The following is a 14,991-nucleotide window of genomic DNA, read 5'->3' on the forward strand; positions in this document are numbered from 1 at the left end:
TGGACTTTTTTCTAATCTTGACATCATTCAGAATATGATGAACAGGCTAAATTTCAGAACTGTTTTATAATTAAAAGGCTAGAAGTTGCTCAACACTAATCAATAACAGTGTCTGTTACAGGAGCTACATCAAGGTACATTTTACGGTTTTTTAGATGATGACTTGCCCCTGCTCTGAAAACTAGATCCTTATCATGACATCCCAAGCACAGCAACCATAATGTAGAAAAGCAACAGTACAAGCAACTCAGTGAACATGAGAACTAATGAGGAAAGGATTCTCTACATCACCAGCCTACATTTCAGATGTCTCCTCCAATGCAGTATCTTGTTCCCACCACCCACACAATATCCTGCACAAACTCATCCACCCAATTCTTTCCACTCATTTCACTCATCTCAAACATCACAACAATGTAATGTCCAGATGTCACTTACGATGAAAAGAGATCCTGAACAACTATCTGGTAAAGACAACACAAAACTTGTGCTGGTTTTGAGCTAACACAACACTGACTGGCTGAAGCAGGCTGACAAAATTCGAACTACTAAATACATGGTATAGTCTGTCTTCCATAGATGAGATTTGAATCCCTGCAAACTATCAAGATAACAAGTATCACAAAACTCAGAAAAATTGGTATCTGAATTTGTTTCCTTGAGTCCAATACAATTAATTGAACCTTTAAATTTTAAATTGCTAGAACTATCCAACAAGTAAAAGAAAACAGAAGAAATGACAGAGAAGCAGAATGGAATATTAGGAGGTTTTACTGTCTCCTCCTGGGGAAACTACTTTGTCAGATTTTCAAGATATGTGTAAAAGACACATCTAATGGTATGTCTCTACTGAAGACTATATTTCAATGTATTTATTCAGCTTTAAGGCATCTTAATTCCCCAGCTGTTGTTTTCCCTTATGAACTGAACAAAGTAGAAACTGGTTGTACCACACTAAAACAGACAACTGCTTACTGGACTGAAGTAATAGAATCCTACAATAACAAATTTGCTCTAACTGTTCTTTGAGATAGTTGTCACATCTGCCAACTTTCAGTCATCTGGGACTTCCACAGTTGACAAGGACTGCCAGTAAATGACTGAATATGAGAACAGGCTTTCTCCAAAATAAAAGTATCAGCAAAAACTGTGTAGCAAGATAAAAGTCTACTAAAGCCACATTCAGCCACTTTAAAAGCTAAAGTGTCACCTTTTAATGAAAACTTAATGTTATCTATTTCCTTAAATATTTTAGAAATAATATGATAGTTGTTTAAAATAAAATGTATTTAATAAAAAAGTTATGAATGTATAATGCCATTCCAAAAGGAGAGGACAAACAGGCCTAACATTCACCAAAACTGTGTATTCTATCTCTTGTTACAAAATTTTTCACTTTGTAGATGATGATTAGCTACAGTTTTACATTTTTCAACTTAGGCCACAAATATACTGAGTTAACCATATTCCAAATGAGATGTTCATATTTAATGAAAATCAATGCAATAGTAACTAACAAGATTAGTCAAAATTAAAAAGGTAACTTAAGAACTAATTCAACCTTTTTCTCCTCTGTAATGGAGCAGGAGGCTACATCTTCACTATTCAGCCTACCTCCCCACTGAGTTAATCAAGTGTTTTCTGGGTATTTTTATAGCTATTTTTCTCCTGTGAGTTTAGCAAAATTACAGAGCAGATGCTGTTATAACCTCCCTTTTTTATTTAAAATCCCACAAAAGACAGAAAAATTGCAGTACACCAGAGTACTGTCAGCCAGGCTAGCTAGTATCCAAAGAAAGAATCCAGCTGTCTGCAGTAGTTAGTGTTTCAGTGAGGATGAATGGCCTGAACTGGTGAGCATCTATTTCATGATGCTATACCATGGCACAGAATGAAAAGCAGCTAAAGAAATAAACTCCCGAATTTATTTGAGTTTCAAATCAGAAAACTCATCTGGAAAAATATATCTTAGGAAGTGAATCAACATATGATGAGAGCATAAATATATAAATGTGGCAAGAACTGGAACAGTCCTTCATTTCAGTCATTAATTTTTGCTTCCTCACTCACTGATTTCACCTTCCTCCAGAAATTTTTTTTCATTTTTGAAGTACCACACATCAAGTGATCTGTTTTTAATTCTATTACCCCTTACCCTAACATGACAGCCAGGTGTTTTTGCAACAGTGCCTGCAAATTGTATTTACAAGAAATTATGGCCCAACCTTGGCAGGGTCCAGCCATTTTAGCTGCTTTACACCAAGTATCTTAGTTTGAGAGCACAGTTACATCAGACACGTGAAACATTTTGCCTCATGGCAGAACCCAGGCCCAACAGAAAGCAAACTGAGGTTCTTAACAGATTATTAGCAAAAATGCCTACAGAGAAATAAACCTAGGCAAGGTTTATCTTCTGTACAGGAAGGAGGGAGAAGGGCAATTAAAATTTTTTCTTCCTGATGAGTAGGAAAATTAAATTAAATACTTGATAGATATCTAAAAATTATTAAGTTAGTTATCACTTTTAAATCAGTTTGACTCAGAGCACCATCCATCAAGACCATATTGCCTATGGATATTATGATTGCTCCTTCCCCCATAGTAGTAAATAACAGCTGAAAAGGGAATAGAAAATACATGTAAGAAAAAAAAATCATAAGACAAAAGAATCTCACATTTTTTATAAGGAATTATAAATACATGATCCTAATACTCCTCACATTGCATCACAGACATTCATCTATATGCCCTGTATATCAAAATAAGATAAGAGTCTGAGCTGCCTAACAAATGCAGTTAAATGCTGACACTTTAAGAAGCAAGAATTAAATATTGCAAATGATTATACCAAAATCAGTTCTACAAGTTAAGAGGCTACCATATAGGGGTCCTTAACATGCATTTTTAGTTTAGATAAAAGATACATTATGTCAACATCAACAAAGATTAATTTCATCCAAATACTGTTCATTTCTACCTAATATTTCCCTCTTCATTTTCAGTGTTGGAGAAAATAAGAAAATGAATAGCAACAGCCACACTTTTGGAGGGCATTGTTTGTCTCTTCTTTCTACAGACTACACCATCTCATTTCTTGTTCTAGGTACACAGATACTGCCCTGTTAGTCAGTCCATGGAGTTACACTTTGTGACAATGTGGCTGTGGCTAACTTACTGGCACATCAAAAACCCACAGTCACCTCCAAGGCAGTAAGTTAATAAATCACAGAATCACACAATTTCCACTCAGAGGTTAATTTTTGTTAAAAACTGAATCATTCTTACACCTCTCTTTAGGAAGATATAGAAAGCTTTTTATTTTTATACACAAACATACAAAGTGTATACACACACACAATCAAATATTGTAATCTCACACTTCAAGACAATTACAATTTCATTCAAATAATCTCATGTTTTATTTTATAATCCCCTTTCTAATCTTCTTTTATTAAAAGAAGCCAAACTCAAGTCTGGGTAGTGCTACTCCAGGGGATTTCATGTTATGTTCATTTAACAGACAGAATAGTTCAAGCTGTCATTTCTGTCACTCAGTGTTTGATTGTTTACTACATGAAGTGTTTCAAGTCATGTCAGAAGATTATTCTTCTAGTATCTTGACAATCAATTTCACATTTTACCATTGTATAACTGATGATGCTGATGCAGCCAGGGATGTAAAAGTATGGTATTAAAACGAGTATGTTCACATAGTTCAAAGACACTGCAAACAGTCTAATTTTGTACAGATAGAAATGACAGAGATAAATTTATATACACTCAGTGGATGCAGCTTAACCAGAAAATCTTCAAAAACATGACATTGTATTTTCAATTTTTCAGCACATAACCATATGACATCTTTCTACTTATTCCAGCCTCAGTTAATTTGTCTTGAGCAGAAAAGACTGTACACTTTATTGCATGGTTTGTGTTTGGGAAGTTTCCTTCATTTAATGCACATGCTGGAAGATAAAGGGTAAACAAAAACGGGCATTCTGGACAACGTGGTGTGCAACACAATCCTGGAGCAATACACCTCTCAAGCACTAACAAAATGGCTTGGCTGCTCTCCCAAATTCACCTGCTACATCAAATTAATGTAAGATTTCCTTAGAAGTCCCATTATATTAAATAATTATTAACGTAAGAGGATGTAGCAATATGAGTTTAAACCAGAGATGTGACTTATGTAGCCGTACACACAAAATAAAAATTACATCAGAAATGGAGAAAAAAAAAAAAAGACAAAAAAATCAAATCTAATTCCTTAAGTTTTGGAAATACAATAGGATATTAGAATATTCTTACTGGTTCAATGAAGTTGACAGCTCAACTGTCAGTTATAGAAGCAGAAAACTAATATGCAAGACAAGCTCTTGTATCAATAAAAGTAAAATATGAAGGTGCCATTTGAATATTTATGCAACATAAAGTAATTCTAACTGATTACTTGATATAAAATATAATTAACCCAAGCAATAAATCAGAGAATAAAACCAAGAGGTTACCTAATTAGCTCAGTAACAGCAATAATGACATTTTTGAGGATTTTAACAGTGAATTAACAGCTGAAAGCCAAAATTAATGGCCCAAAGTAAAGACAAGAAAACAGAATTTTCTGTTGTCAGTACATGAATCAAAACAAATAATTCACCATTATCTCATCTTAAGTTCTTTATTTTACAGTATTTCAATTGTCAGTGAATTTGATAATTCAATATTTACCTTTATTTAATTATCTAGTTCTGAGGTAAATAAACACCTTTTTTCAGCCTTCATCAGATAACTATTCTAACTACCTAACTCCAATCCCCCCACTTGATTCACTCTAGTACTAAGAAATGCTGATATGCAAGAATATTTTATATGCTGGCCCTTCAATATATATTTCAATATGGAATTTCAACAACTGCTTCTAAACAACAACCTGTCAAATATACTTTAAATAAGTAACTGCAATCTGCAACTTCATATTAAAATATAGCAGATGTTTTGAAACCTCTGAGATAATAATTTACAGCATTTAATCAGTCACTATTAAATGTAGAGCTATAAACAACTATAACATCTTAACAATCACTCCGAGACAACTTTGCAAACCTTTCTGTGTCTGCAAACCTGATGATCCACTAAATTAAAGTTTTTTTCTGGTCACAAGATGCCAGGTTTTGTTACAGTATATTATTCAAAGTGTAAAATAACTACATTATTATTATATTAAGACTTGCTTACAAAGAGCCTCCTATATCTGAAACAACAAGTGAACCCATAGAATTCAGACACGGGATGTTCAGGAAACAAGACTTGCAAGCCCTCCTGTATTCTCTTGGGAGACATGAAGAGCAAGCATGAGATTCTACAGGAAAGGAAATAGTACAAAAATCTTAAAAGCAGAGTTTACTGTCTTCAGTCCATCACATGAATTCCCCTTCTCTACAGCTATGCCTGCTGTAGCAATCCAAGGTCCTTAGGGAATATTTTGTAAGGCTTCATACCAATACCTTTCTCAGTCAATGGTCTGTAGTTTAAAGAAGAGTAGTTTCTGGCTTCTGTAATGCTCTGAATTAGTACAGCACCTGCAAACCTCAAAATCATTAAATGAACTCACTGAAATTCAAGCACCAGTGTAATCTGTAAAACTTTATAGCTCAATAATAGAATGGAATAATTAGATCTATGATGGTTTTAAACATCACTATGTACCATATTTATGCATCTTTAACTAAAATGCAGGATGAGAAAACTTCATCTGCAACATCACTATCTATTCATGTTTCATGATTCATCTTTCACGTTCCCAGTATTTTAAAAGTGTTCATCAAAATACCAAGTATGTATTTTTCTAAGTTCCATTCAGAGCTTAAACATACATTGGTTATAAATACGATGAGTAAAACATGAGCTCAGGAAAGACGCAAATGCTTCTGACTGATTTTAGCATTTTGTTATCTTGCTAAAGTCTTGGTCTCAAGTACTACTTTGCTGGATTTAGCAAAAACCTTTCAACTGAAAATTTCTAACTCACTGAGAAAGGTGGTCATCTTAGACCTTGATTTTAAGAAGCAAATCTTCCCAGAGTGTTCATGCTGGAGTGAGATGACTCAAAATAGATTATACAACGTGAAGCTGTCTCATACTTACACTGGGATAAATGTCTACATACAAATACAGAGGTAACAGACCATCACACATCTTGGTGAGCTTCTCACAGTCCTCAGTACAGGGGCTCTTACAAATGTTAGTTAACTAATGCTCTTACACCATGGGTCAATTACCTTGACTATCCTGTAGCTAGTGTGAGGATAAGACTGTCCATAACAGCAGACAGGTGTGGAGCTGACATTAGTCCATGAGTTAATCCCACAGGCTGCACAAATGCCTTATCCTCTGGTAAATGAGAAGCCATTTACAGCCCTAATACACAGTACAGTGCTTCAAATTATCTCCTATTGTGCAATCCTCGAATTTCCAGATAAGCATGAATTCATTTGAAGTCCTAGAAGTAACTAAAATAAAATATATTTAGATTAACTGTTAATTCTTCATTCTGATGATCTTCCACTGCTGAAAGTCATTTATTGTGTTTTCAAAAAAACTATTTAAAGGTTTCTTGAAAGTTTGGAAGCTAAAAGAGATCATTTGGAATTTAAGGGAAAAAAAAGAAAGGAAAAATGTTTCTCTAAAAGAGAGAACAAAGCTTTCCATTCGCCTGTATGATGGTGATATTAACCTCTACAGCATCATCAATTGAAAACTCTTTTACATAACTCCTTTAAGTTCATACAAGAACTCACTCATCCTACCTAACTAGAAATCTAACTTCTGTAAAAATTTTAGGTATCTAAGTAAACAGACATTTCACATGAAGTTTGTATAAAATGTGTATTTTACCTGCACAATCAGAAAGGAAACATGCCACTGATAATTTTTGAAGAGAAATCTTACCTAACCACAGTCAGTCTATGTCTGTGCTAAATAAGCTACTGGTCTGGGGCAAGATGGATGGCAGGAGTGTTTAAATCTTTATTTTATTCCAGATCAGCAGTGAGGTTTCAAATCAAATCTCCCAGTTGTGTCCCTTTACTGTGCTTGGGTTTCACAACACAGAGCAGTCATAAAACACATGAACTAGATGCTTTTACAATTAAACTAGATTATAAAATTAATTTAAGGAATACTTCTAATGTGCTGCAAGTGTTGAGGAAGAGAAATAGCAAGAGTAGTGCTGATCTTGCACAGAATGGATCTTACTCTTATCAAAAATGGTCTGTCTAAATCAACCCTGTAGTACTCTTAAGAGACAGAGTAATCTTAGATTTGGGTAAAGATAACATTTATGATAATAACGAGATCATTGTGCAAAAGACTTTCTGCTTGGATTAGAAACATGCCAATCCACATACTGATTTTTCATAACATAAATCACGACTTCAAACAACTTGTGAGTAACAACTAGGTGGTGTGTGACTGCAACTTGCCTGGTCAAGATAAAAAGCACTGCCATCTCGGATCTCTCGTCGCTGTTTGAGGTCAGTTTCTGTGGTGTCCCTCGACAGTGCAATATACTCAACCTCCCGCTTTGTCAGCTCCTGTGGACAACAGCCTGAAGTTATTGCAAAAATAACACTATAACCCAAGTGACTCAACTTTAAAAATGCACCTAATGGTATAATTGTACAAAAAAGCTCTAGGCAGCAGCACAGTGATCTGAAATAACTCCGAACAAAATCTAATATCTCTTATTTTTAAAATGCTAACAGTGTGTTCTGCCTCAAACAAAATTGCTTGAATTCCTGCTCAATAAACTTTTATTTTCCCCAAACCTATTTTAAAAACTTAATAACCAGCTATATACTCTTTCCATTGAACATCTGTAACATGCTGTGGGTTAATCTTCTGGTTCCAGACTCTGAAAAAGAGCCAGCATCTACAAATCACAAACAAAAATCAGAAGTTTTCTGTAAAAGATTGAAACGTTCGATTCTCACAATTCAGTAACACCTATACTGTGATGCAGCTGTGATTATTGCCTGCACATGCCCTGTCAGTACACTGATGAACTATATTATACTTACCCTCTCCTCCTTGGCTGTCATGAAATGCACTCTGCATCTGTATAACTATAGACTATTTAAAAAAGAAGAACCCTCAGGTTATTGTTTTCCTTATTTTGCATCAGTATAAGAAATACTTAGAATTTGCTATCTTAAAGGAATAGAAATAATTCCTTTGTATTTTAAAGAGATATTTCCGCTATTTCCATATCTGGTTTATCATGTATTCTGTCTAGGAAACAGATTTGTAATGAAATGCTCTTAGCCCTTACTCCTCAATTAAAGATGTCATTCATTTAGCAGACCTCTCTTAACAGGCAGCTTTCAACTACAGTTGTATGAAAAATATAAAGCAAAAATATAAAATTCAATTAAAACTATTTCCTTTCCAATTTTGCAGTGCCTATTGGATTACAAATCCACCAATTCCTTTATGTTGCAGGTAGATATAGCTGCACTTTCTTTTCATTGAAAGGGGAAGAAGAGTGTTTTTCAACAATTAGTTTTGTGTAGGAATATATAGCAACTTTTAGAAACAGCAAATAGAAGTTTTCCAGGCTTATATATTTTCACTCAAGGCACCACAGAAGGCTGGAAAGACCAGCCTTCACATAATTTTTTGGCATTGAACCAGTAAGCTGCAACTTTCTAATAGGTCTGAAGCACATACAGTATGTGGCATAAATCAGGCACATTCTATATCCTCTGCCTGGATATCAGGTGCTTTCCCAAGTCCTCTTTTCAGGTTATACCAAACTCTTGCCATTTATTTTAAGGAATGCATCAAACTGTAAAGCAGCACATCTGGTTTACTGAATTAAAAAACCATTTCTCTCCTTCACAAAGTTCTAGAAGCTTTCTCCTCTATGCTTTACCTCAGAGAGCTAGCCTTTGAATTAGTACATTTTGATTTTTTAAAGGAATGTCTGATCTTTACTTTTACTAACTGTTTATATGCCTCCATTTATGATCCCTCTGCTCAGTCAGATCCCAGATAAGAGCTCATGGCAGACCAAATCCTACCCACATCACTTTTTGGGGCAGACAACCCCCATCTCCTGATCATTTAAGGGCACTGACTTTCTAAACGTGAAATTTTGTACATGGTGCTGCCTTGGTTTATGCAGATGGCTGTAGGCACGTCCTTCCCACATTACAAGAGAGGATCATACAACACTCAGAATAACTGTTCCCAAATGTTAGTCAGAACACTTCTCTCCCAAGTCCTTTCCTTCATCTCTTTTTTTTTATGTAATGAAGCAAAAACGATTTGTTGTCTGTAGCACTAGGCAGATATCTTAATCTTCTAACACACATAATGCCGAGAACAAACTGTTTCTCCATTTGTGATAGCATATGGTAACACAGTTTTCCAACTCTTTTTATTTCCCCTGGAGTTTAAGCAGAAAAACATGTATTAAAATGTCTTGTCTTTATTTGTCTATAACAAAAAGTGAGCTTTGGAAAGTACATTTATGAAAAAACTGATTTACTTCCTAAGTAGCTTGCCTTCCAGGACTTTTTCTACCTTTTATCATTTGTCTAGTATAAGAATGACTGACATTAATAACAATATCTCCAACACACTTAAAGCAACATACTCACCAGATACTGCATGGCAATAGATCGCCGGAGAGGCCCAGGAGGCCCAATAAGAAAAACATCTTGGCCAAGAAGATCTTTCTGCATTATCCATCTTAAATGGTGAACTACAGACTGGGCCAGAGACTCTGTCACTATGAAACACAAAGAAAAGAACAAGTTATTAAATATTGGAAAGTGTTAGATACCTTCTTTGAGCTTATCTGCAAAATTAAAATCCATGAAGATGTACTGCCCTAATCTGGACAGCTGAAAAGCAGAGAATTCCACACAGACCACTTAACTTATGTATAAAAGTTTATACACCTGTCTTACCCATTGCATTTGTCTGTGCACAGCTTCATCCTTCAAAAAAAAACAACAGCCAACATGAACCAGAAAAAAAGTTTCAGATTTTTATTTCACATTAAACTGATCAGCATAAAGATTGGTTTCTATTACTCAATGTTGAGTGAACTCTCCAGCATTGGTTAATACAACATAAATACATTATACATTCACATAATATATTCACAAAATATAATTTTTAAAATATTTATCCAGCCTGTATCCCAATGCTTCTGTGAATTGTGAAGCTCAAAGAAATCCCAAATCTCTGATTGCACCAGACTAAGATTAGTGTCCAGGGACAAAATTAATTTGTTACTTTTTTAAAAGACAACTGCATTTTTGTTTATATTTTGACACAATAAACCACAAAATTAAATGATCAAGGAAATCCAAACTTTGCCCTATCACTACATTTATACCATACAGCTTCCAAAATTATCATAATAAAACAAATCAAAGCAGATCTGTTTACTTCTATTAAGAAACATCATATACATTAATTTAAAAAACAATAACCTGATGATAATGAAACTAAAACATCTGCCACATGTGTACAAATGTTGGCAGCACTGGAAAGCATCATACAGAAACAGCACACTGAAGGAGCCATACATCACACTCATTGCCCTACAACACCCTGTCCCCAGAAAAGTCCTCCACATAATCCCCCAGAAAAGCCTGGCTCTTTCTCAGCCACAAGCAAAAAGCACTTGTTCAGGAGGAGAAGGCAAACAAGCAAATCAGAAGGGAGATTTATGGATGCATGTATGTATATGGTTGCTTTCAGAACAGTCTGACAAGGCCAATGATGAGGTTTGAAGCTGGAGGCTCAAGGGCAGTGACTGGGATGCTGAATTACAGAAAGAAAGGAGCAAGAGGCCATGCAATCTCCAATCTAATACTTGGTTATTTATCATTTTTTCAGTGATAACTACGTGCAATTACAAGTCAACATTTACAAAAACAAGCCCTGGTATTACATCTGATACAGGGGAACCAGAATGTGCAGGGCACAGGCAAAAGGGCCGCTCAGTTCTGAGGGGGTTCCAGCTCATTGCTGAATCTCTGCAAGCAAGAATTAAAATCCATTTTTGTAAGACCACAGAAACAGCATTAAACGACTGTGTGAGAATCAAGGAAGATTTTTCAAGCATAAAGGGAAATTAATGAAAATTTTAAGGAAAACTAACTGAAGGTTTTGGTCTTCAGTCTAGCATTCAGGGAATCCATTTGAAATCATCTACTTTGACAGAAATTTAAAACACCCTTACTACCAATGTGAACAGAAGCAATGTACACATGCAGGTGAGTAATCTATGCATTAGGATTATTAGATCAATTGTAAACAAGCATTTCAGGTTTGCCTTATTGTCTAGTTTTGTTTTCGGAACAACTGTCATTAGGATTAGCTTTCATATATGGTGCAGTGAGATCACATTAATGTAAAATGTTTTCTTCTTCCCTGATGAAGTACTGTAGCTCAAAAGCAATGCATATGTACCACACACAGCTGACCAAGTGCAAATCAGTTCCTCACAGGGAATAACATACTCCTTTTGATAAGATTTTCAAGGCAATTAAGGAAGTTCCTACTAGATATATTCTTTGGGAAATAAAGGGTAATAGATCACATACTGCTGTGTCCAAACTTTGCTTCTGGACAGATATGGAAATTTGAAAACCATAATACAAAGAAAAAGTATTATCTTCAAGGCACAATTAAAATTTTAGGGCAGACCTCATATTCACTATTACTTCTATCTGGATGAAGCCAAGTACCCACCTCTAATGTACGATACAATAGCTGTTCTCAAAAGAAAAAGTACTTTGCTTGCAGTGGAAACATAAGCTTGGAACTCTTTCATGTCAAAATGCATGCACTAGAAGCACAGCAAAACCAGCTTTGACACAGCCTGACTACAAATGCCTCTGGCATAATTCTCATTAATATGTACAGCTATCTTTTTCATTTTTAGGATGGTCTCAAGAAAAAACTTGGTTCACACTTCAAAATAGTACCATAAATAGCAACACAACTTTAGAATGTTCAGCAGAATCTACAAGAAAAACTATCATGTAAAAGAGAACACTAGTGTACTGCATTCAAAAAACCGTAAGATCTTAGAACGTGATCCCCATGAAAACCTTAAGGAATTTAAGGACCCTTATATTATCATCATTGTGCTTAAACAGTCCAAATGTAGTTTTTGATAGCAATATAAAAAATACAACTTACTGTCTGAGAATTTCCTGCTTTTTTTGAGAAAATATCACAAAAGACAATTCCTTATTGATACATTTCGTAGAAAAAAACAGGACTTGCTTCCCCAGTCACATCTTTCTCCTCACAGTGATGACAGGTAGATCAATTATAATACATGTTTTCAATCACAAAGTAGGTCATTGACATCTGCAAACTCACTCAAAGGAAGCCTGTTACAAATGATGCCAACAATTCTAAGCTAGCATTCCCTAAGGTGAACTGTCAAGAGAGCAGCTTCCACTTGTCAGTTCCTTCAGTTCTAACATGTAATATCTGTACATTGTTTAGATACTAAACCTACTTGACCTGCCCAGTTGTCTTTTTAAAATTAGAATGTATCATTTTCTTGTATGTGCAATCTGTGCTGCAAAGTTTCCAAGGCACAGTATGCTTTTCAAAAGCAAACTCAGACACACATACTCAGTATCTTGTATATCATTTATATAATTCTAGACTACTTGTACTGTGTTCTTTGCATTGCAAGGCTTTTAATAATTTTCTATGACATTTAGAAGACAGGTCAAATTCACTGAGGAAAGCATCAGCAAGTATATTACAGCAATTTTTATTAATTACCTGATGAATCAGATAGCATCTAATGCAAACTGGGATTGCACAATCTGTTTAGTGGCATTCTGCTGATTTGCAGCAGTTAAATAGAAGGCCCTATATTCCTAATCTGCAGAATGGTGCATAGCAAGCCTCTGCAGTGTATTCTCTAAGACACCATCTGGCACATGCAGGAGAGTAGTTGGTGTTACAATTTGCAATTCCTGTGTTCCAAGGACAGACAGCAAAAGAAACTGCATTCTATTGATTCATAATAAGTGGTAAGTAGAACAGCACCTAGCAGAATATGCACAAACATTCTGTAAAGTGAGCAGCTGAGAAATCCCCAAATAAGAAAAGTAGAAAATGTTTTAGATAGATTTTGAAGCAAATGCAGCAGATGTTCTTGTTTGATCCACAAATCAGCTTTTGATAAAGCCAAGACTGAAATGGCTATGCTAGCCTCAGAAATATTCCAGTTCACTCATACTTGAATTCTTGACACAATCACTGAAGCCATAAGACTCATTTGAGATACCAGACAGTATCTGCTGTCAAGTCCTTGTGTCCCATCTACAGAAGAAATCCTATAAATGAAGGAGACGTGTAACTCTTACCACTGTTCAGACAGGTAAATTGATTCCCAAGAATACCTATTCTAGATGCAGTACAAAATACAGCAAAACTCCTGTCCCTGTATGACTCTGTTCAATCACATAATAACCAACAGGCACCTAGAAGACATCAATATACATAATTTCTGCAGGAAAAGACCTCTGCATACCCTGAACCTTCACTACATGGCATGCTCAGAATCCAAAAATGACTCCTGGTTTCAGGACAGCTAAAAGTTAATGACAGGAACAAGATGTGCCTTCCATCTGAATACTGAGGGGTATTCAGATGGAGCTGTCCATGGCTGTGAACAGTACCTCCAACACAGGGAGCAGCAGCTGTGAAACACAGCTAAGGGAGAAGGGACAAGGAAGGTGGTCTTTGTCTAAAAACATAAATACATTTCAAAAAGGGAATTGCTATTTTACTTTTTAAATGAGTTCACTGAGACTTACTTCACTGTTTGTTCAGGCTGGGGGACAATGAGGAAAGAGAGTGAGTTGGCCAGGAGAGGGTGAAGGAGGCAGCACAGCCAAGGTGGAGAGGGAGGCACTCGTATGTGGTCTGTGTTCAGCTGCTGCCATTTAGCAAATAAAATATTGCTGCTCTTCCCATTTTATGATGATGCACAGAACCCAAAGTGTTTTCAGTCTCATAATGTGGTTAAATCACAGACAGCTTCACACTGAAATACTATTTTTCCTCATAAATTTTTCATGGGAATACTCTTCATTCCAAAAATTTTTGGTCCTGCGGTGTTAAGGAAACAAGTTGCAAGTTCTTGCAGGGGCTTAGGAAGGGGGAAGTTACTTCTTGGATGAGAGCATAAACTCAATTATCAATTCCTCTGAGTTGATTACTTCACAGGAAGGTGTTAGTTCTACACAGATAAATCATATTTCTCCATGTGAGTAGAAATTAAAACATAATATAAAGGAAACATGTAAAACCAAATAGCTTTCTGGAAGAAACCCTGAATGGGATTCTAAAGACTAACTTTCTCCCTGTGACACAACATGGAATAAATGAAACTATTCCTAACTGGACGTACTACTCCAAAAATTACAGAATCAGAACAGTTATCCAGAGCTTAGACTCTAGTGGGAGGTACACACTGTGTCTGCTTTTGAGCACCAAAAGTATGAGAGAACCTGGAATAAAAAACAAGAAAAATTATCATAAGACATTTGAATTGAGCATAGAACAGAAATAACTGTTTTCCAATATGCAAGACAGAACCACCATGAAGGAAAAAAGTTCTCTGCTTCAAGATTATGCTAGATAGAATAAACCTGGCAGCTAAAAGTATGCCCAAAATTCTTAAATGAAGCATTCTGATAAGCTTGCATCATGAAAGAATCCTTAATTACTGGGACAAAGTGTGCAGTGAAGCTCTGAAATCTACATCACAAGCACATTTTAAGAACAAGGAGAATGAACATCTCTCAGGAGTGGTTTGGATTCAGCTGACCTTGCTTTGAAGCACAAAGAACAGTGCAGACAACTGCCTGAGCTCCATCCAGACCTTCTCTGTAGGTTTCCATGACCCCATGTGTGCCTGTGCCTCACACTCAG

The 14,991-nt window shown here is 35.7% G+C and overlaps 1 protein-coding gene across 1 annotated transcript in view; it reads right to left on the minus strand.

The window, feature by feature from the left end:
- The window catches only part of VWA8 (von Willebrand factor A domain containing 8), a 179,006-nt gene that overhangs the window by 147,447 nt on the left and 16,568 nt on the right, over positions 1 to 14,991 (minus strand). Inside the window, exons 3-4 of the mRNA XM_079301747.1 lie at positions 9,663 to 9,793; positions 7,482 to 7,592 (exon numbers count right to left, since the gene is read on the minus strand). Coding sequence (XP_079157873.1) covers positions 7,482 to 7,592; positions 9,663 to 9,793 — 242 coding nt within the window. The remainder of the gene's footprint in view (positions 1 to 7,481; positions 7,593 to 9,662; positions 9,794 to 14,991) is intronic.

This window comes from Erithacus rubecula (assembly GCF_903797595.1).
Source record: "Erithacus rubecula genome assembly, chromosome: 1".
Classification (NCBI taxonomy): domain Eukaryota; kingdom Metazoa; phylum Chordata; class Aves; order Passeriformes; family Muscicapidae; genus Erithacus; species Erithacus rubecula.